The sequence below is a fragment of the Prorops nasuta genome, unplaced genomic scaffold (genome assembly GCF_024137725.1).
Source record: "Prorops nasuta isolate Cenicafe-Biocafe unplaced genomic scaffold, Cenicafe_Pnas_1.2 PNAS00003, whole genome shotgun sequence".
Lineage (NCBI taxonomy): Eukaryota > Metazoa > Arthropoda > Insecta > Hymenoptera > Bethylidae > Prorops > Prorops nasuta.
Window position 1 is genome coordinate 4,771,670 of NW_027116800.1, and position 24,063 is coordinate 4,795,732.

Here is a 24,063-nt window from a genome sequence, read left to right on the forward strand (position 1 = left end):
GAATGTTCTAGAGCATTCTCCAACTTTCCACAAGTTTCCTGCAGATTTTTCGATATCGAAAAATGAAGTTTCTCAAGAGGTTACCTAACGAAAAGTATTAGTTTATACTTCTTTCCCTTAAATATAATCGGAGGTAGAACAGTCTGGAATGTTCTGGAAAAACCTAGAATGTTTGTGCAAATTTCATTATTTAGCCAGTTAAAAATTGCAGATTTTAATTGATATTAGTTACGTTATAGAAGAAAGATAAATTTTCAAAGGACATACTAAAGCAGACACGGATCTACGATATACGGATAAAGGAGATAAGACGTAGTTGTTGAAGGAATGGGCTTTGTGTCGCTTCCCCCTCTGTTGGAGCTGACGCTGCTGCCACCAGCAGCTCCGCGTCAGCCTTTAAAGCCTTTCACTCTGTGGTGGCTCAGTTTGCTGGTGCCTCTCATCAGCTGCGGACTGTTTTCATCGATTTCCGAGTGAGCCGAGAAACGCCAAGTCAATCTCATTATACATCTTGCAATTGTCTGCCGCGAATACAGTGATAAAATTACATCTCTGGTTTAAAATTGTGCATTTAACTGTGAAATTCTTGTGGAGCCGTACGGCGACTCATAATTCAACAATTTGTCCGAATAAGCAGTAATTAAGGAACAACACCGTAAATCTAATATGTAAAGAATTTGCCACAACAATTTGAAGGTAGTCCATTTGTTAGTAGTTTCATCGCGTAATAGGATTCCCACGATATAGTTTATATAGTATTTTTCAGTAGTGAAATTATTGTTTGAATAAAAGTGCAATCAGTTGAATTCCTCAGTTTCAATTTGTGCAGCTATTTTTTATCGGGGATTGAATAAAATTCCTGTGATTAAATCGAAATAGTGACAGGATGGAGAAGGAGGGGGGGGGGGGGGCTTGGATTCAAATCAAATTATAAATAATATAGCAAAGATAGTAATAGATGGCGGACATAAAGCTGTTATTGCAATACATCAATAAACTTTATTGCGTGCAGTGACGAAATATTCGTTTAAAGCCGTCAGTTTACCTTGTGGTGTGTGCGTGTGTATGTGTGTGCGACTATAGTCTCATAACTTCGGGAAGATTTGCGATTGCGACGCATTAAACGATTTGGTAAATTAAAATTGCTAATAATTACGCGACGTTTGAGTTAAATATAGCGTCGCTCGCGACCGAATAAGAGCAGTTCCCCTTTAATACGCCCAAATAAAATCGTTCTTACAGACGTTTTCTTTGGCACGACTAATTCAAAATTTCCATTTCTCTCACGTGTATAGTATAATGAAATATATTAGTGCGACATAATTTAGCTGGAATGATGCAGATATAGTGATGTATTAGTCGAATGTCGGGTTTAAAGGAGATTGGTTTCCCATGAAATTCCATATGATCATTACGCTTGGCTCGGGAGAACAGGAATAAGACGTGTACGGCGAGAGTAATTTGTGGCCCAAATTTTCCACAGATATATGTGTCGGACGATGGATAGATTGTTATACGCACAGTTAGTAAAGGTAGAATAACGCGAGTTTTGTGGAAGGAAATAATAATCTGCCTTCTATTTTAATCGATATTCGTTTGTTGCTTTATCAGAAATGATCTGGTTATGGTTTAATTGGAAAATGAAACTGGAGCATTTCCGTGGCTCAAAGTAATTATACTCAAGTTTATTGCGATTGGTACACATTATTGGTATATATGTGGTATACGAATGGCGTACTCGATTCATATTTGCCCGGTAAAATCATTGACTCACCAGCTGTTACTTTTCTAACCGCTCTCTTATACTAGAGGATAAACTTTGACCTTTTATCAATCGCTTTACGGATGTAGAATGCTCTCTTTTTTCAAATCCATTTCTTTCTAGACGCCAAGAGAGAAAAGAGTCTCTATTAGTCTTGCGTAATCTTCTCTGTCGGATCCTTCCTCGATTCCCTTCCATTCCCCATGCAGTAAAGCGATGACATTCCTTTCAATTGCTATTTTTGTTTCTTTTCTTTCGGAATTTCGCGATGACGAGCATAAACACAGCGTTCTCTCGAACGATCTTCGCGGATATAAGCTTAATTTTGATGGAATATAATCGACGAGTGAAATATTTATTTACCCTATTGCTGATGGATTTGAAAATAAGGGCACTCGCGCCTAGACCGCCAGTTAAGTTTTTCTATCGCGTACCAACACTTTAAAAGGAAATCAATGCGCGTGAGAAATGTCAGGTCCTTTAACAAAAGCCTGAATTACTGCGGTATATTATATACAAGTACGCAGTAGTACTACACACGTGAGTGAGTGTGTGCGTGCATGCATGTGTGTAGATAATAGCAATAACGCGAGGGATAGCTGAGAAAAGAAGCTTCGGCTAGGTTGGTAGTAGGACAGTGAGAGGGGGTTGAGGTAGGTGGGGTGGGGGTTAATAGCACCCATGATAGATAGAGGGGGGATAGAAAGAGAACGAGAAGCAGTAGCCTGAATTACAGCTGTGCGCGAGAGAGCGCGCGCGCGCGCGCGCACGCGCACGCCGCGGTGCACACCCGGACATAACCTCGTGGCATTTCTTGATGAACGCCTGAAATATATATACCTATACTGAAGATCAATCCTGCAGCAACAGGAAACGAAGAGAGCAGAGAGCTACCTCTTCACTGCGAGTATATCTTGGCAAAAGCTCTCACTCGCGTTATCTCTTTAAAAAGAAATCTTCGACAACTGCACTGTCCCTATAGGAATGAAAGCAATCGTTAGTTATTGATTAACTTTTTTGCGCGCTTTTTTCTTCGAGATTCAAGAAATGTGCATGTATATATATGTATGGAGATTTTACTAGATCGTAAGAGGCGCGGCGTATACTTAGCGCGCTAGTTAGCACTTCGCAAAACTCCGTTTTATTTCAGTATTTTCTATTGTTTTGCAGTGTGGTACCTTGGACATAGGCGAGGAACGACAGCGTCGTATCGCTATGATGGAGTCCCTTTGCCAAGTGACCGGCGTTAAACTAAATAATGGTACCAGCGTGGAGAACGCCAGTGATGAGACGGCGGAGAACTTGGGGACGACGAATGGTAGCAGCAGCAGCAGCAGCATAAGCAGCAACGACTCGAACGACAGCGCGAAGAAGAACAAGAGCGTCGACAGCAACAGTAAGAAGAGTAGCTCGACTTGCTCCGACAGCCAGCAGAGACTGGCAGTTTTGAGCTTCGAGCAGGTGCGAAGACTTAACAGTGTGATGAACGAGGTAGTGAGTATCCATGGGAGGGGTAATTTTCCTACGTTGGAGGTGCGATTGAGGGATCTGGTGACGGTGGTAAGGAGCAAATTGGAGTCAGAGCCGAGCGCCGGTGGTGCCGGTATGAGGGTGCGCGATATCAGATTGAATGGTGGTGCGGCATCCCACGTACTGGCAACGGAATCTCAGCCCTACAACGATCTCGACTTGATATTCGCGGTTGAACTGTCCAGCGGACGAAACTACGACAAGGTGAAAGCTGCGGTGCTTGGATCCTTGTTCGATCTGCTGCCCGAAGGCGTAAGTCGCAAACGCATCACCACGTGCAGTCTGAAGGAAGCATACGTGAGCAAAATGGTGAAAGTGAACCAGGACGGTGACAGATGGTCCCTGATCTCACTGGGCAATTCACGGGGTCACAGGAACGTGGAGCTCAAGTTCGTCGATAGCATGAGGCGACAATTCGAGTTCTCCGTAGACTCCTTTCAAATAGTCCTGGACTCTCTCCTATTGTTCTACGAGTGCAGCAAACTGCCGATTGGCGAGAACTTTTATCCAACCGTGGTCGGCGAGAGCGTGTACGGTGACTTCCAAGAGGCCCTCTATCACCTTCACAAGAAACTCATATCGACGAGGCATCCGGAGGAGATCAGAGGCGGAGGTTTGCTGAAATACTGCAATCTCCTTGTTAAAATGTACAAGCCCTCTCAACCGGACTACATAAAGACCCTCGAGCGATACATGTGCTCGAGATTCTTCATCGATTTTCCGGACATTGGCCAGCAGCGCGCCAAGCTCGAGAATTACCTGTGGAATCATTTTGTGGGAGCGGAGGAGGAGGCACTGAAATATCCGTACCTGATGTTGCTGCACAGCGTCGTCGAGGAGTCGACCGTTTGCCTCATGGGTCACGAGCGAAGGCAGACCCTGGCGCTCATCGAAAATCTTGCCTATCAAGTCCTGTGCCAAGAACAGCAGCAACGAATCACCAATCATCAGCAACCACCACCCGGACCACCGACCACTTACGTCTACGCCAATGGCTACTACTACGCACCGATAATACCTACCGCATGCTATACGTGCACCTGTAACTCCTGGATGGCATGCTCATCGTGATGCGACACACTTGACTCTTCCCCGCTGCAGCACACTTGTAATTCATATTACTCTTACTACAACCTTTATTACTACTGCTACTACCACCACCACCATCACCACCACCACCACCACCACACGCACCATCCTGCATCCAACCATCACCCAGTGAAAAACTCGAAATTACTTGCCAATCCCTCTGATTCGCGCGAGGATCGAGCACCAGACTCTGATTCGGACAGCGATTCGCTGGCCGAGTCATCGCATCCTCTCGTTATTACCTGTAGTCAGGGCAACCATATCAACGACCTCTCCTTCCTCTCTTCCTCTTCCTGCTCCTGCTCCTGCTGCTCGTATCCTTTTCGAAATCCGAAGGGAGGTCGATGCTCCTCGAACGACCATGGTTCCCCTCCTTCGGTTTTCGCGTTCCTCCCTCAAAGTTGATGATCTGAAGATGCCAGAGAAGCATGCGAGTGAACCATCCACTCACCGAACAATCGTACTCCTGTGTCCTCTGTGTGGCTGTGGAGATGGGTAAGCAGCAACGCGGGATGCACGGAGATTACGCCAATCTCTCAATGTTCTTGTGACTGTTATTGTTGTATGCCTAAAAGAAAAGTACATGTAAGGGAAAGTTTCGAGAGGACTAAATTGCCCGGGGCATCGATGGACCAACTGGTCGTACACGGCTAGCTACGGAAGAGCGAGGAGTGTGACAGCGAGAGGAAGAAAGGAAGGAAGGAAGGTACGAAGGGAGGAAAGAAGGAAAGAGGTCCATAGGCGAGCGTGCGAGCAAACCTCCTCCGGACCTCTCCTCGCTTGATTCTTCGCTCTAAAAGCAGCTTGCTTTCTATTCTTCTCAAACAAACCAACTACAACCTAATTTGAATTTTATTCTCGAGTCATTGGCGAACGTGTGCCGTTTATTAAGCATCTATACATATTATATTTAAAAATATGCAAATATATATGTAATTACATGTATAAATCTATGTATAAATATTAATGTGTGGCTGTGAACACATTTCGTTTAGATACTGTGTAACGTGTAACTATGTTTTTTCGTTGTTTGCGAAAATATGCGCGATTATGTATGCGAAAATTGGATCGGCGAGCTCGCTATGATATTCTGTTTCACATCTTCTTTCTCTTATTATATGCGCCTATAGCCTGAAGCTCGAGCCGCGAACAGGCTGGTTCTTAGACACTGGTAAAGCTTTCTTTTGCCTCTAGAACTGGAATCAATTCGTTGTCATTTTTGAGAAACAAAAACACAGAAAAGAAAAGAAAAGAAAAACAATCAACTCGACTCAACTTAATGATAGTTAAGAGTGAACGGAATTTCTCGCAGTTTCGATTTTTCCGCAAGTATTCGTCGTTCTAATAAATACACAAAATCTTGAAAAAAAAAAGAATAACAAGAAAAAAAAAGCTTTTCTCTTTCTTTTAATTTCGATCCGATTGATGTCAAAGTAGTCTCTCCTTTTATGTATTAATCGAACGACTGAATTTCCAACTTAAGGACCAAAATTTCAATACTCGAGCGTGATGCAAGTAAAGATGCTTTATACGATTAAAAATGTGATTAATTAATAACTCCGTGCGCAAACGGTGGTTCGCGTACGATATCAAATTATTATTATTATTACTATTACTATTATTATTATTATTATTATAATATTACTATTACGGGTATAGCGAGAGTTTATTTTAGACAAATTCAAGTTTTTCAGTGAAATGTGATCAACCAACATATAGATGTGAAATTTAATTTAGCAAGACTGTGTGAAATGTGTATATTAAAGAAGAATATTAAGCACGAAAGAATTATGAAAAAGCGAATCGATAATCGAAGTTGTTTCCAAACTAGACTCTACCAAATTTTAATGAAATGCTTTAAATTTGCGATTACTTTTAAAGCAGAGGAGCGATAGTTTTTAGTTTTTGCGGAAAGTAAACATTCGAGTGTTAAACTTTGACTGATTTGAGTAAAGGACAATATACTCTCAAGGCATGTCAAATGAAAAATAACGGAAAATGTAGCGCTAAGTACAAGTAAATAATAGAGATAGGTTCGCGAAGAAAAAAAAAATCAAGTGTAATATCAAGAACAATAACAAAAAAAGGAAAAATACGAATTAATTGATAAAAGTATTCAAGTTTAACGATAGTTGAGACGAGTGAATAGAGCAACAGTGCGGACAGTAGGGTGATTGGAATGAAGTGGAGAGGGGGAGAGAAAGAGAGACGCGAAGGAAAAATGCATTCGCGTTTGAAGAACGATGAGACATCGCAGTGATAATCAATGCGTCGCGATCAAGTACTTAGTCTTGTCGTAGGGGTGTACAGTATAACGGGGCAGCTTGCATAACTCTTTATTAGATACCATAATTATTTAATACCGTATAAACGACAGGCCGAACGCGTGTGTGCGTCTTCCGCACTCATCGATACCTTATTCTCTGTGCGTTCATACGCGTTACACATTTACTATATTATACATGGTATATCGTACGTTACATGTACGCGCAAAGTCTGTGCATCAGCTGAGCTAGTCAGCCCGATCTCCGTACGAAACAATATTATATGCCAGCGCGAACGGTTCACCATTTGTTGTGCGTGAACGTGCAATATAGTGTAATCTCGTGCTCTCGTGTTGCTTGCGTAATTCAAACACCAGCAAATCTTTCATTCGTTTCAATAGACCTCTCCTACACACTCTCATTAGTCCGTCTCTAAGTTGCCGCAATTTTCTCTCTTTCTCTCTTTTCGCCTAATTATTTCTCCTAATTTTCGACATTTTCCATAGACGAATAGAGAAGAACGATTGTTATTCTTATATATACGAGTACATATATACATACTATAGCAGCGATGTGCAAGATTATTGACTTTAAAACATAAGGGAAAAATAGGAAAGCGCGAGATTAATAAACGCATTTGATTCGTGAATAAAGTGTAACAGAGAAGAACTGATCGTGTTGCAGTCGCACGTATTTGTTTGTAAAGCGTAGCGCGCGCTCGCGCCGTGCTCATCTTAATTACGAAGACTGCTCGGATTTTGTGATATCTTCAATAATGAATAAGCGCGAGAAATTCGACTCGTCTATCCTTCCTGTGTTGCTTTAAGGATGGTCAGGCCGGGTCACAACAATGTAACTGATATATACGCGAGAGCACTGTATATTTGTATCGCGCGCGTTATTTTATTAGCCCTTGGTTAACTGTAATGACACTGTGTACGTAAGTGCGTCGAGTAAGTAAGGCAGGCAGGCAGGCAGGCAGGCAGGCAGGCGTAGAATAGAAACGGTTTATAATGCTCGCTTTGCTTGTACTAACTGCAGAATGTCTATATATCGCGAGCGCAAGCTGCTGGTCCCCGCGTACTTATCGCGCTACTATGTCCAGCTATTTGAATACTCTCGTGTGCAGCGTTACGTCACAATCAACAGTATTGCCTAGCTAGTATTTCGATTAATTGCATAGCCTACGCTTTAATCTCGGAGTTTTCGCTCTTAAGAACGGAGTATTTCAATTCCGCATTATTTGCATCATACTTTCCGTGCGATTCGAAAGCTCTGCTCCTGCCGTGTGCCGCTATTACAGCTTTGCCGCAAGACGAGCCGAAGACTTGCATTTTGCATCGAGCATCGATCATGCTATTCTATTCTATTCTATACGCTACAATGTTGCACCAGCTACAAGGCTGCCTCGAATATCTTGCTTCTGCCTCGGCTAAAATCGACGTCTGAGGTTAGAGACTAGCGAGCGCCTATAGACACACTAGCAATCGCTACATGTTTCCTTCAATATATACATATATACGATTAGTTTGATTCGATTGGCTTTCATTTAAATCCAGTCAAATGTCACATAATTGCAGTATGGCATTGGCTCTGATTAGAAATTCGCAAGGTTCCAACTAACAAATCTCATCAATGATTCAGAGCTCGTCCTCTGTTGACGAAGAAGCAAGATTTTCAATGGAATAAGAAACGCGCGACTATTTCTTTGAGATTGAGTGAGTCGAGGATGAGGCGAGATATCTGTGCAATCGAGGAAAATGCTGTGGGACTTTTCATATATCGAATCGGTCGGTGGTGCGCGACATTACGCGTAATATTCTATGGAGTAGAATAGAATAGAATAGGAGAGTGTGGAGCAGTGTAGAATAATATGCGCTCGCGGTATAAGGTTACGCTGCTCCGCGGCTAGTATCGACTGGTGACCCCGTTAGCACAGGCGCGCTCACTCTTCCTTTCGGTCGCGAGCGAAAGTAAAGACCTAATAAAAAGCCTCAACTACAAACTGGTTTTTCAGCTATATCGCGTGTTAATGCTAAGGAGAGCTAGCCGGGAAACGGCAAATCCCAAGAACAGCTTCTATCGACGCGACGCGACGCGACGCGATGCGACGCTTTATTGCTTATATCGCTCGAATAATGTTCGCGCATCAATAATAGGGATCAGAAAATGTATCGAGTGTCGAGGGAATAGGAAATTGATAAGGCAGGAGAAAAATAGTACAAGCCAGGAAGAAGAATACCATGTCTCTCTCTCTCTCTCTCTCTCTCTCCCTATCTTGATGTTGTTGAACCACAAGCATCGCGAGAAAAATTTTACTCAACACCCTCAAAATGATTTTCATATTATATTTACTATATGATTCAAGTGCTTTGACTTTTCGTTCAATATATTATATACTTACATTTAAATATATTATTTGTCGGGACTGCGACACTCCCTTATTATTTATTGTATAGTGAAAAGTATCGATACGTTGATTAGCTTACTTGAACTTGTTGAAGAAGAAATCAAACTAATCTGTCCATCGTAAATCGTATGTGGAAATTATCGAAAAGCCAAGAGAAATTCATTTCATGCGTCATTATAGCGTTCTCCTCCGTTTATTTTTGTCTCCAGGTTGATCGAAAATTTTGCGAATTAAGTTTTATTTTGTTTCCCGTGAAAAATTAAAGAAAAAAAAAAGACAATGTATTAATCATAATAGAAATTAACGAAATAAAATCGGGAAAACATTTTTCCGATGCTATACACTTGCGCGCGCTTACAGGTCCACGAGAGCTCTATAAAATAATTTTTTAGCGTTTCTATAGATATTAAAAAATCGTTATTGTTACACACAGTGAGCGCGCTAGTTCGGAAAAATGATGAAACAATTGTATCGTAAGGAATTTTGTACAGTGATCAAACCACGCGAAATTGTCGATATAGGTATAAGAGGAATTTGCAGTTGTCGACAATAAGCTTCGAGGCTTATTATAATCCGATTTGAGAAAAGCTTTTGTATTTTACATCGATTTTATTTATAGATTAATTATTCATCGTAGATTCCTTTAAATTTACCTTTGTTCCTTATTGATTACAAGAAACGTGATTAATTTTAATGCAATTCGCACAAACTTTTGTATTTGTTATATTCTCACTTTAAAATAAATAAATGTAAATCTATGTAAACATATGAAATGGAGAATTAAAGTTCATTTGTATTATACTGAGACATGGTGTGTACATATGCTTCATTCTAAACAATCGAAAAAATGTTGTAATGAAAGATTAAGAGAGATAAGTCTATTTCATGTTATGCCTTTAACAAGTCGTGCATGTATACTTGTGATTGTACGTTATACGTTTACTGATAATGGCAAATGAATTTCACGAGATGCGAATAGAATATTACTATTCTTAATAAATCGTATTTGATAAAAGAAAAATATAATGTATCCAATACGACTGGTTTATAAAATAAAGTAGAACTTTCTATGTTAATTTTGTTTAAATACAATTACACTCTAATTTATTTGGGGGGATGGGTAAGAGGAAATGAATTATGCGGAACGAGCCTTTTCAGAGTTTCAGGCTATAGTCATGTCTTTCGATAGATCATTGGAATTGTCGAGCTCGCTGCAGAAACCAAATTATAAACGTCAACTGTAGTGAATAATGCTAAATTCGTCACGAGTTTCCCCTACATCGCTAAATCAAAGTAATCCTTATTGTGGATAAGTATGATATGGAATTTTGCGGCACATGTGCATTGTGCAAAAAGAATCCAACGTGTTTCTATTCCTTTTAACTAATAATCAAAACAAATTACAGATTAAACGTATATACAAGTAATAATGTATTCACTGTTGTATAGATACATTCACGCATACTACACACTTTGTGCACAAGCGTGCATTGCAAGCATGTGTATATTCTTTCGTATATAATCATCAGGAGCATGAGATAGTCTCTGTGTAAATAAATAACTATATATGTATTGCAAGTAAATTGACAAAATGTAGCTGATACGAAGAAAAACTTGTCAGAAACGAGTCAAGCTAAAAGTAACGAGATTTCGAGTATGTAAGAGCCAATTAACTTTCTTAATTTATCTGATAGAGTTGCCTGGATTCTTTCTTATATATATATATATATATATATATATATATATATATACCCGGCCATTTCTACATTTTTACTTATTACCAAATATCCTACACGTATTTTGTGTTTATATGCAATGACGAGGAGGGGGCAAGCATATCAAATAGATAGTTCAGTCCAATCGAAGAAACTGCTGATTTCTGTTCGCTGTAACTCACCTAATGATAAAATGTACTGTAACATTTTCCCCTTCTTTACTTTCTATATATATATATATATATATATAGAGAGAGAGAGAGAGAGAGAGAGAGAGAGAGAACATACACATTTGCATAAATACCACAATAATACAACTTTGTTATAAAAAGATCCTGCTCGAGAAAGCAGCTTAAACAGCTATGTGTATTCGACTGATCCATCAATTTCATTTTAATCAGTGTCCTCTCTTATCCGTTCTTACTTACCGTAACCGAGGTGAAGCAACAAATCCTAACTTTAGGCTGTTGCTTCGTGCTGACTGTATTTATCCAAGTCTCAACTTTTTGCACTTTTACGATATAAGTTGGTCTGTTTGCGCTCCCTGCAGATTAAGCACTTTTTCTTTAAAAAATCGTATAATGCTTATTATTGTACACTTTTGGTTAGAGACAAATGCAGAAAGCACAAGCAGCGACAACAAATTAAAAAACAATGTACAAAAGTGCTGAACGTTCAGGGAACGCCAACGAACATTATGCTCTTCGTTTACTTGTATTACTGTTTAAACCGAATTACGATTTCAGATCAATATTTTATATAGACATATACTATACATATGCTAGGCATAAATATTAGAAAAATAGGTAGGAAATATTGTGAATTCTTAACTTTGAACTCGAAGCTTTTGTTTATTAATTTGGCATGCAAAAGTTCGTCTCTCATTCGTACAAGTAAATTGTAATTAAATAGATCCGAATCAATCAGATTGAAGTAATAATGTAGAAACTGTTGATTGGTTGAGTTATGTGCCAAATTACTATGAAGCATCAGGAAGTTCAGAGTTTTAAACTAACGTTACTTTACTACCTGTAGTCTAATATTAAATGTAGCTAATTCACGATATTTATACAATTATTGTATTTGGTTACATTATTCATCTTTTTTTATGTATAACGTCTAATGAAGCTATAATACAATAAAGAATAATTATAGTATGGCACATCTGTGAAAAGTATGTGCAGTAAAAAGACTTGTCGCATCTCTAGTAGAGACTTTCCAATCAGAAGCTAATCACTTTATTTTATTGCAAATATTCTTGAAAGTGTATCATATTTTTTCAATGATCAAGCATGGCTTTAACTAGACGTGTTTCAGTATAAAAGAGATTTTATGCTTATATTGAGTTGCGTGCAGACCGGATTCTTGTTTGGAAGTCTCTAATCTTTAGTCTTTATATTAAAGTATACATCTACGGTCTGTATAATCCTTTAACAGTCCTATCGAAAAAAAAGAAAAAAACTATATCGAGATGATTAGCTGGCACACGAATAATAAGTGTGCACATGTTTGTACAGGTTTGATGAGTATAGTGTGTGCTGATATTTAAATAAGAGAGTTTTATGAGATGAAGAGAGAGCATTTTCGCGAAGTGGAAGACAGTAGCTGGAATAAATATTAATTATAATATTTAGAATAATAATTTGATAAATATTCAAAATTAGCTAAATGAAACGTTATACTTTGGATCTCTGACGTCCATTGATATTTTTACTTAGGTTTAATCTGATTTAATCTTCATAGATAATCCTCGCGAAGCTCTATCCCCTGAATAATCAATCATATAAAGGTGTGCTTCCAGGCACGTTTCACATATGCTCCCACTGCGAGCATCGTTAAATCTTTTCTTGCTCCATTCAATAATTAAACATAAAAGTACAAGCTCGCCTTCGTGCACTAAATTCATAACGATCGCTATCTATGTAAGTATAGTGTTTAATTGGTCCCATGCAGGTGACAATCATTCTCTCGGCAGCTGTACTTTGGATTGGAATTAAAATGAGGCTGATCAAATTCCACAACTTAATATAAAATTACCAGAAACAACGATCACATCCGTCAAAAATACTTTCATGTCTTCGCAATATAAAATGCATATAATATTCCTTATTAATTCAGTCCTAATTACTTACTACTTACTAAATTAAAATGTCTGAATAATTTAACGATGTTGTGAAATCTTGTTGATACTTATTTATTTGAAAATTTTTAAATTATATGACACATTAAATTCCGCGGTTGACAAGTTTTTCTTCCAAATCTTTAGATTATTAAGTATAAATATATATTGGTTATTACGTTTAAGCGATATAAATAATCTCCTGGAGCTTCGTTCAGGGATGAAATTTAATGTATTAATTAATATTCTCGAGAGACGGTTGTGCGTGTGTAAAAGGAAAACATTGTAAAATTTTTTCAATAGTAGACAATATACTATTATCTGAAAGTTCTTATATAATTAAGAATAGTAAAGTTGATTGATAAGACTGAAGTTATCAGGAGCTTTAACCATAAGTGAACTTGTTTCTGGATTTGAAGCACAATAACTCCCACACTGTACTACATTCTACATACGTTTTATACTCAAATGTCGTCGGATCTTATCAGCTTTTATGTCTGTAATAATACTTGCTTAATAGAGAATTAGATATGTATAGAAAACTTTAATTGTTGTTAATATTCTTTCATATCCTTCAAAAAACGATTTTCTATCTCCATGGCACCCGTGAAAAATAAAGTGAAAGTATGTCGAAATCTTGGAAATTTCAGTGTAACAGCTATTAGATTTAGTATTTCTCCCAAACTCAGATATTTATCATTTACTTTATTATAAAATTGTTATAACTAATATAACATGTATTTAATATTTACCATTCACTTTATAATTTATATATGTACAAATAATTATTTCAAAGAAAGTATGGGCAGAAATGATACTTATATTCAGGAGCGACATAAGGAATATTGATAATATTTATGATATACAAGAAAGAAAAAAGATATACATTCTTCACATATGGTAAGGACTAAGGTAAATGTACAATATAATTTTATCACTAAAAACTTTTGGTATATTCTTTGCATTAAGAGGTATTAATTAAAAGAACAGGAGGCGTAGCCCATTGTTATATTTGCTTTGAAAAAAAATTTATCGCCGTATCTATAAGATTTTTTAGCTTTATTGGCCAACTTTTCTTTCACCCTATTCCAAAATTAGTTTAAATGATGCGTTTGTTTATCTATCGCCTGCTGTTAGCAAGTAATGTCCATTTTCAATATATTAATAAATATAGGCTCTATGTAGTATTAATGCTATTTGTTTAAAATTTCTGTCCTACAAATTTTAAGCCCTTTGACATTTTATTGAACGAGCCGTTACTTTGCTTCAATCATGAAAAAGTGAAAGAATTAATACATTGGAATTTTTGAAACAGTGTTAACAAAATGAAGATTTTCTACTGATAAAACTTGTATTTAAATATGGTTGTAATTTTATTTAACTATCAAATTCATTTACTATTTGTAATTATGCCGATACGGAAATGAAGAATGTTTATTGTTTAAAATATTGGAAAAAGGAAGCAGTTGAATAAAAGGATGTTAATAACGTTGTATAAAAATTTATCAAAATTTCTATGTACAAGAGCGCGCGCGACCTAAATATTAATAATTATAATATATTTATGCATTTGTAAATGAAAAAATAAATAATTAGATGTATTAACTCTGCCTTAATTTTAAATTAAAGTCTCATCAATTTTGCCTGCATCATAGCTTTTGCTAGGAAAAACAGCATTTCCATGTTTCCCTCTACCTTCCTCAGCAAATAGTTTAGCTCCATTCACAGCTTGCTCATACAATAAATGAGAAGCATTGTCCCTTTCAAATTGTAAACTATCTTCTATCTGTTTGGAGCAAAAAGTTGCATAATATGCAGAAGCTCGATCGGCAAGCATGGCCCTGCATGGAAGTTGACTCAAGGAAAACGCAAGATTTACTGCTGCTCCAAGGCCTGTGTGTAATAGTAGAAATTACCATACCATACTTTATGATTAAGTACTCTCATCTTACCTGAGCCGCAAGCTGAAGTACGGTTCACAAGACCCCAATCGAATGCCTCTTTAGATTTGATTAAACGTCCAGTTAAAATCAAATCCATTGCTCTAGAGTAGCCTATCAATGCTGATAGTCTGGCAGTGCCACCGCTTAGAATAGGAATATCAAATCGCCGGTTTGGAAAACCTATTAAAGCTGTTGTTTCGACCATTCTTAAGTCACACATCAAAGCAAGCTCCAATCCAAAACCTAATGTATATCCACTTAATACAGCAATGGATAGTTTCGAGCATAAGGGATGCCTACTTGCCTGTAAATCATTTTACTTATTAATATTTAATAAGCAGACATCAAATAGAGAAACACACAGTTTTTGATAAGAGCATTTGTACCAGTGAGCTAAAATGAGGAATTTTAGTTTCATCTTCACCATCATAATTTGCTAATTCTATAAGATCGTAGCCAGCACAAAAGTTTCCCCCAATACCATGCAACACACAAACGGTTGAATCTGTATCCTTATCAAATTCATCCAAAGCTATGGAAAGTTGCTCTGCTGTAGCCACGTTTACAGCATTTTTCTTCTCTCGTCTGTCAATTCCTATTGTGGTGACACCATTGTAGCGCTCTACCACTATGTTCTTTTCTAAGGGAAGATTGTATATTTATTACATTGAAATTAATTAAAAGAGTGGAAAATAAAACAAAAATTATTTACTCTCAGTAGCCTCCAACGAAGATGTTTCAGGCTGCGAGGTTAAGTTTCTTCGAAATCTTGTCCCTAATAGCTGGTTAAGAGAAACTAATGACCGTTTCAACGGATACATTTGTAAATTTCTGAGCATTAAATTATTTTGTTTGAATATTTGCCTATAGAGAATGAAAAATTAATATTGCATAAGATAATGTGTTATTTTTATTTATGCTTGTATCCTTGATCCCTGTTTTTTTTCTGATTGAACAGAGACCGACCGACAAGGCGACAATCAACTTACCGTGTTTATGTACTTTTGTACTCACGTATCATTTTCTAAGGTGGCGTCACCTAACGGTAAAGGAGTGGAATTGATATTAAAGTTTTCAATATTATTACGTTAATTGACACTAGATGGCACGAGAGTTAATTATAAACGAAAAAATTGTTGTGCTCGCTCATGACAGGTGTAATCGAGATGAGAAGGTAAGAAGAAACACGTGTGCTCTCTATGAGGGGCTTGAGAGTGAATAAAAGAGATTTATTCTTTCTCTACAATCGGTAAAAAAGTAAATGCTTTTGCAAGTTTGTTAGTTAACTAATTAATTTAAACTCTAATATTATTATTAAGTATATTTATTATAATTTAATATGGATATATTTACATTATCCAACAGCTGGCATAAGTAAATAAAATTCACTGTAATGAATTATAAAAGCTAATTATTAGAGTTTCTGACACTTAATTTATTAAAGTAAACTGAAGAAAATAATTTAAGCTTTTATTGTATTATAATTATCAAATATAACTGGAGTTGTCGATTTTTTAGTTGAGATTATTAGTTATATATATATACAAACACTACATATATATGTAAATAATTTAAAAATATTAAAGCGTTCATGTTGAGCAGAATTATTGGGACATGATCATATATAGCGTGCCACCCTTTGCCATTCTCGCGTCTCGGCGGCCACTCAAGCTCTCGAGTACAGTCACTACCGTACGTACGAGGGTGTAATCTACCCAAGCCAAAAGTGCACCAACCAAGGGTCGATCCAACAGCTGTATACGCCATCGCGCAGTCTTACAGTCCTTTTCTTTTTCATCAACGTCGACGCCCGACGACCGACCCTCCTTCCATACTAATATACTAGACTATATGTATATATAATATATACCTTCGTCCACTATTATAATTCTTTAAGAGCCAATTGCTTATAGACTCCCATATCGCTAGAACACTTAAAAACTTGACACAAACAGATATTGACGAAGAAGAAAGATATCATTATCGTATGTGATATATCCTATATAAACTTTTCAAATCCTCTTTCTTCAGAAAGCAATTACAATATTCTAAAGCAATAAAAAATCATACTTTAAGAATAGTTACGGATGATCATCCAGTAGAAGTATAATGTATCACGTTTTGGCACCTGATAATTAATTTAAATTACGCAGTGCACAGCTTGAAAAAGATATGTTGTTTTGCGTCCAGTACTCGTGGGACTTGTCTCACGCGGAAAATAAAAGATGCATATAACATAATAGTATAGTTAGATTCGCTGCAACATTTTACTGCCGTGGCTTATTATAATTCATTAGAATGACAACCGCTTCAGTGTTTTTACCGTAATAAACGCTATCGAAATATCGGACTTTGCTGAAAAATTAGTATAATGGCCCGAAAGGAGCGTGAACTCTTTGGAAGGACGATGCTCGTTCGCGAGAATCCTATAGGTTGATTAAAGGAAAAGTAGAAAAACGGACGGGAAGGTGCGCAGCTTGGTAACCGGAGCAACACCGTCTAGCTCTGCGTGCTTTTACCGTGATTAGCGCGTTATTATACGCATTGCACGTACATTATACGTCCGTATAGTATCCGTATCCTGCAGGCCCGGCAGAAACCTTCCAGCTAAGCCAGCAGACCTTCAGCCTTTGAAATTCTCGCTAACTCGCTTTTATCGGACGGGATTTTCCTCTTTTGTATCGGGCATTGATCATCTATTCGCTGGATGGCATGTGTTTTCTCACGCACATCGCATCCCCTTTCTCTTACCACACAAATCATCATTATTCTCCATATGTGCAATGTAGTCGCTTTGCTCTCTTTCAGTTACAGTCTTATAACCATCGACGGCTGCTCTCCTCTTTAAATAACGTTATTCTGCACCATTAATATTAGTGCAGCGATTCGTCAAAATTCCAGATTCTCACGATATTTATACTCGCAATGTATAATAAATGGTAGCGTTATTTCAATTAATTTATTACTCTTGAAAGTTTCACATGAGACGAAATTCAATAATAAATCGGTCATGTATTACACATTCGCCAGCAGAATATCTTTTTATCGTCGCGTCCTGCACATCATGAACGGCATCATTCATGAAAACTGCAGCACGAGACCGGATGCAAGAAAGAAATCCCGTCTTTAGTCAATCTTTCGTTATATAAACATCATTATAGTATATATAGTGTAGTATACGTAGTATATGAATATTTACTATAATTCTCTCTGTCAGCCATCTTAATCGCTTGCAATTTACGATAAATATTATTTTATAACGCTTTCTTGTATAGTAATCGTGTATTGTTAAGTTTGGTGTAATGTTTAGATGTAGAAGTAGGGGATTCGGGCGATCTCCAATTACCGACTCTGAGCAGTAGCGAGCCCTTCGTAACTATACCGGTGTTAAACGAGAACTGACAAAAACACGTGTAACTTTCAATTTGGCGACTAGTCGCTCAAAGATTTACCACGGGGCTCCTTAATTGGGTTAAATGAATTCGACGAAAGCGGCCCCAAGCGCGCTTTAATGTCTTCGTTGACCTCCTGCTGACGTGTATAGTATATCAAGTGACTCTTGTGGCGATTGATGCATACGTGTGTGTGTGTGTGTGCTTGTAGTTCTAGGGATAAAATATGTTCTTATGTCTACATTAAGAGAAATGTATAATGCATTTATATACAACATATATATTTCACCCGCAATTCCACTAATCATTTAAATTTTTAATATTTTTCCATATGTGCACAAAGAATTTAGCGAGATTGTCGAGTTTACTATATATAATATAAGCGATCGATGTAAAGTATGAAAAGTCGTATGGAAAAAACGTGCAATTTAATACTTTCAATATAGCATGTACGCGTATGAGAATTATAATAAAACGTGACTTTTGCTAGAGCGTTCAGTTAGAGGGGAATTCTATGATGAATGGGAAAGGGAAGGCGAGGTGTATTAAAACCTTTTCAATATTGGTAGTGAAGGTAGTGACAACAACAAGCAGTCTCATGTCAGCAATGTTCAGTTCAGAATGGGTGTATAGGGGTTGGAAGGAGGAAGGGTGGAGAGAAGGGGGGGATGACTCGAAACAAGCGACTCTTGTCCGTCTATCTCTAAACCCTTGCTTCCTTGCTCTCTGCTGCTGCGCTTGTTGTGTGTGCTCTGCATGCTCGCCAACTTCCAATTTTAATGGAATAAAAAGCCAGAAAAACATCCCTCGTCGAGGGATCTCGCTTGTAAAGCATATTATTACGAGGTTGCGTTAAAATATTACGATACTCCGTTTCTTCGACTATCTATTCGAGACCCTATATAGTTTACCTGTGATTGTCTGTAGTTGCATTTGTAATGTAGATATAAGATATGTATAGCCGTGTGCACTATAATATATTATAATAAAAGGTGAATGTTTTAACTTGGAAGGTCAAAATATCCTGAAAAACAAGTAAAAATCTTAAAAAAGACCTTAGGGATAAATGTTATTTGACTTTAAAAGAAGAATAAGACGATGCTACGGATTTGACCTTGAAAGGATATTTGAAGGTCATTGCGATAGTCGTGCGGAATTTTTACATTGGACCTCCTTTGTTTTATTGCATACTTTTGTAGCTTGTATCAAGAGCATTCCAAAACTCTTTTTAACGAGATATCTCGATTTGAAAAGCGGTCACGCACGCTACTTCAGCCAATTCTGTAACTATAATAAAAGCAATTTCAAATCAAAATATCTCGTAAACGAATGGATGAAATAAAAAATGAGAAGAGAGCTATAAGAGCTTTTGATACTATCGACTACAATATGCAATAGAAAATAGGAGGTTCAATTTACAATCCCCATTCAATTTTCGCATGTGATCATCGAATGACCTCTCAAGGTCAAGTCAGTAGCATTATCTTACGTTGGGCTACTGCAAGCAATTTTTATATGACAGGTTTTTGTCAAAACCATTTCCTTATTTTTTATAATATTTCGAAGTTTCAAGTGAAAATATTCATCCTGGATATTTATTATAGTCGGACGAGTCGAGAGTTACATTATTAAAAGCGCGAACAAGCAAATGTTCAATGCAACTTGTAACTGATCGGAGAATTCAATTTGCGCTATTCAGTCTTGAAAAGCTTTCGAATAGGTGTGCTCATTTTTCCATCTTGCATGTAAAATATAAAATAAGTTAAACTAATAATAATTGAAGGTCGTGCTCTTTTCCAAAATTATATACACATGTACATTTATACAGTTATATACACAACGCAAAAATTAGAGATGGGATAAAAATCGATTGAGTATCAGGCTTCGATGATCGATATGGATATGGGAGCAGGGGGTGCAGGCAGGCAGGGGAAGCAAAAGAAGAAAGAGTGCGGCATCGTGTGCGTGCAGTTGTTTCTGGGATATGAAAACTGGATAGGCTGTAAGTGTAAGGAAATGTAAGGTCCAACAGGAATCAAGATCTTCGTGGGGGGAGAGTATGCCGAACGGAAGCGGGAGTGGTAGGGGGATGGAGAAGAGAGCTATCCAGGATCAGGACAGGAGACTGAGAGAATTGCAACAGGAATTCGATCGACTGGAGCGTGACAATATAAATAGCAGCAGGCGACGCATGTTTCCCATGATGCGAACTCCAGAATTGCACGATGATAGTACCAGCAATCTACCAGAAGACGCTCTCAGTCCCGAGAAAGTTTCGCAAACCCCTCCCTCCAAACTCAAGAAAAAGAAACAGCAATCCAAAAAAGATTCCTAGAATCATCTGCATCTATGTAGCGTAGCATCCTCTAAATCATGTTTGCGCTTTTCATGTTGTTGGTAAAAAATAACTAAATCATTTTGAGAAAAGCACCTACATTAAGAAGTATGTCGGAATTGATCACAAGAATTCACGAAGAAGCAGAAAATCGCCTTTCTTATTGATAATAATGAAGTTTGAAAGAAAATGATTGATTAACTCATATACAGTCATGCAAGTCAAGCATGTTCGCTCGGATAAGGATATATATATTATTCTCTTCTTTTTTCTTATATCTATTGAAAATCTTTAGTTTCCAAAATAGTTGAAAAACATCCAGTTATTTAATATTTATCTCCATACATAACTAGATATTCAAAAGCTATAGTAAAGTTAAGACCTAGTATTTTCCACAAGGCTAAGCGTGATTTGTCCAATCATCTGGAGAAAAATTGAGAATGAGGTAGCGTACTAGAGGTTAAAGATTTTTTATTTAAAAATTTAAAAGGTAAATAAATTGTTCTTATTCTATTTGATTTAGGTGACCGTAATTCGGGACGAATTAAAATATTTTAGGAAAATAGAAAAGATTGTACGATGATGCTACGAGACGTTGCTCAATTGCAAGAGGAATTAGCAATGCATTATTGTCTCCCAGAAACGTCCAATGATGCAAATGGCAGGTTCCGATTTCCGAACGACGCTCTTAAAGGCCTGCGACCCGACGAAGACTCCAGTGTAAGTGACATGAGCGGAAAGGAAAACATCGATAAGGATAAGTGGCGGCTGCTGTAATTATTAACGAATACTCGCGTATTAGTTAAGGGAGTTTAGGAATTTATTGTTGATCGTTTCGAAGAGAGCTTGCTTTTATTCTTCATGATTTACGAGTGAAAGTTTACTGGAAAATTAAGAAAAATTGTGAGAATAATAAATTGACCATTGAATTTGATAAAAGAATAAGATATGGATATGGATATGGTTTGATAAGATAGGTGTAAATCCGGGGACCGTGAGAAAGGTAGCCAAGCCGCGAGTTAACTGTATGCGTGGTATTGCAAATTGTAAATTGATATAGAGATAAGATCTCTGGACTCGTCTTCTTGGTTTAGCTGGTCGCCGCCGCCAATGTCGCAGCAACACAGCTCTCTCTCTCTCTCTCTCTCTCCTCTTTTCTCCTCTCCCCTCCTCTCGAGTTAGCGGCAGTCAAATGCCAAGATTATATAAGGGGCTGTATCGTGATTTCGTACACACTGACGTTTCTTCAAGATTTCAGGCCGGTCCTTTGGTATATTGCTCTCCTTTCGTCCCTTCATCTCTCGGTTTTTCTGCTTGCTCGTGGAAAAAGCAACGTCTGCTGATGGCTCTTTTGCGATATCTCCCTTAGCAAATATTAGGCGGAAAAGATTGCGAGAGCCATTTTCTGGTAGATGGCGCGACAGGCTATAGTCCTACTTCGAACTTTCTCTCAAAGCAGTATATTTAATTTTCGATCCTGAGGAAAATACTTGACGATGGATATCGAATTTAGAAATAGGATATACAAGTGGAGGAAAAGGCCGGGGGATTTAAGGCTTCTTCATACTGTCAAGATTCTTCCTGATAAATTGCTGGGAAGCGTCTTAGGCCTTATTCATACCGTAACTGCAAATTTGACGAAAAGACGGAAAAGACGACGTCTTCTGATGGTAGCTTTGCGATATCTCTATGCAAATATTAGGCACATACAAGCGACTACATCTCGTGAATGTAAGCTTGGTAACTCGTAGCTGGTATTCAGGAAATAGATTGCCAGAGCTATTTTTCCTAAACGCGAGATGCCATCTGCTTGAAGATAGAGCTGCTAGTAGAGCTCGTCTATTCATTAATTAAAGAGATTTCATAGGTCCTGCTTTACCAAGAAAGCACAGAGCTTTTATTTTTCTTTTGCATTATAAGATTACAAGCTTTCAACAAAATTTCTCTATAGAATTTAGTTTTTATTCAGTCAATTATTTCATGTAGAACTTTGCTGCATGATTGTTGACCAGTGCTATGAGCTTTTCGTGCAAATCATTATAAAAAATTGCAATAGTTAAAATTTGCACACTTGTCATTCGAATAATTTTCCTAGCGAGCATGTCTTTCAAAATTTGTTGTATTAGCTGTTGAAGAAAATTGAAAAAAAATCCATCATTGAGGTAAATAAAGGATACTTTGGGAATGTCAAGAGTTGATACAGATAAATTTTTGCAACCAGTAAACATTTTTCATTGCAGTGAAAAACAAAGTATATTGATGCTATGAATCTAGAATAATTTCATTATTGTAATGAAAACTGTATACCTGTTGCCAAATTTTTCTGAGTCTAACAAACGGTATATAAAAACAGGTAGATCCTTCAGTATTGAAATTATAGGGATGTTCTTGCTGCGATTCAAATATTTCACATTAAATTCAGGGGACTACAAATGAATCGATAACAGAAATTCTCACGAATAAAAAATTACAATTATAGCAAATTATGAGTATTTTTTTCATTTATATTATTATTTCCTATAATATGTGGCAACAGATCGAAACTGACTAAAGTTTTTATCGGCCATTATCAATTTCCATAGTATAAGATTCTCCAACGGTGTAGGATTTATGGTACATAATAGACGTAGAAAATTGAAAAGTCTTGGAAACATCATGCATTAGTAGCTTGAAACTTCATAACTGAAGATTTTATATATACGAACATATGCATGGATATCTAGAGATTTACAAATTTCCTTATTACCAAATCATTATTTATCCGCATTTAGCTCCTTAATCAAGAGACACGGTGGTGTCTTGGCGGCAAGTACATAGAGTCGAGCACTACCATGTAACTTAAACACCAAGTTTGTACGCCCCAAGCTCTAAAATATTTTTCATAATACGATGCTATAAGTATGTATGCATGTAGATGAAGGGACCAATGATAGATCCTTATTGATCTGTTTAGAGGTATGAATGAAATTTATAAGTGTAATTATTGTGCAATAAGGAGTAGTTTAATAAGAGAGGAATGTATCGATGGTAAGACGAGTTAATAAATCGACGAGGGACGAGTCTATTATCTTAGAAGCACTACTAATTAAACTAGATATACCACTGCATATATATTCAGGTTACATTTTTTTACTGGTTCCCTCAAATTATATCCGAGCCAGTTTGAATCATGATGAAATTGTAAAGGAAGTAATATCATATAAGGGACAAGTGTACCTATATACTCAACGAGCGATTGGGAGAATGAATGGTTGGTTAATTAACTCGCGTCCCATGTGTATCTGCAAATGCCTAGTTTAGACTGGCAAAGCGAATTGAAACAGCAGGACGATATCGGCTTCGTCGGTGACTCTCGAAAGCTTCTTCGTGGACGACGGACGATGTGTTTTATTGCATTCAAGCGCGCGCGAGTATATACATTGCAGAGGCTCTTTAAAAAGGGACGAATGCGCCGGAGTCCCTTTAATCGAAATCGTGCATGCGAAAAATCTGTAGGAAATGAGA

General features: G+C 37.3%; 3 protein-coding genes across 6 annotated transcripts in view; 2 read left to right on the top strand and 1 right to left on the bottom strand.

The window, feature by feature from the left end:
• The window catches only part of LOC136785673 (terminal nucleotidyltransferase 5C), a 66,210-nt gene extending 55,139 nt beyond the window's left edge, over positions 1 to 11,071 (top strand). For 3 of the 4 annotated variants that reach the window (XM_066746855.1, XM_066746856.1, XM_066746857.1), the window contains one exon: positions 2,933 to 11,071. In XM_066746855.1, coding sequence (XP_066602952.1) covers positions 2,933 to 4,363 — 1,431 coding nt within the window. In that variant the 3' untranslated portion in view covers positions 4,364 to 11,071. Of the gene's footprint in view, positions 1 to 435; positions 697 to 2,932 lie in introns of those variants that run through there. The other variant, XM_066746858.1, reaches the window with a different exon arrangement.
• Positions 1 to 24,063, top strand: part of LOC136785671 (kinesin-like protein KIF26A) — a 320,836-nt gene that overhangs the window by 27,792 nt on the left and 268,981 nt on the right. The gene's annotated exons all lie outside the window — the stretch shown is intronic.
• LOC136785675 (probable enoyl-CoA hydratase echA8) lies at positions 6,733 to 15,918 on the bottom strand. The gene is made up of 5 exons (XM_066746863.1): positions 15,545 to 15,918; positions 15,219 to 15,472; positions 14,842 to 15,136; positions 14,567 to 14,782; positions 6,733 to 13,607 (listed from the first exon to the last, which is right to left on the bottom strand). The coding sequence occupies exons 1-5, from the start codon at positions 15,669 to 15,671 to the stop codon at positions 13,444 to 13,446; spliced, it is 1,056 nt and encodes a 351-aa protein (XP_066602960.1). The 5' UTR covers positions 15,672 to 15,918; the 3' UTR covers positions 6,733 to 13,443.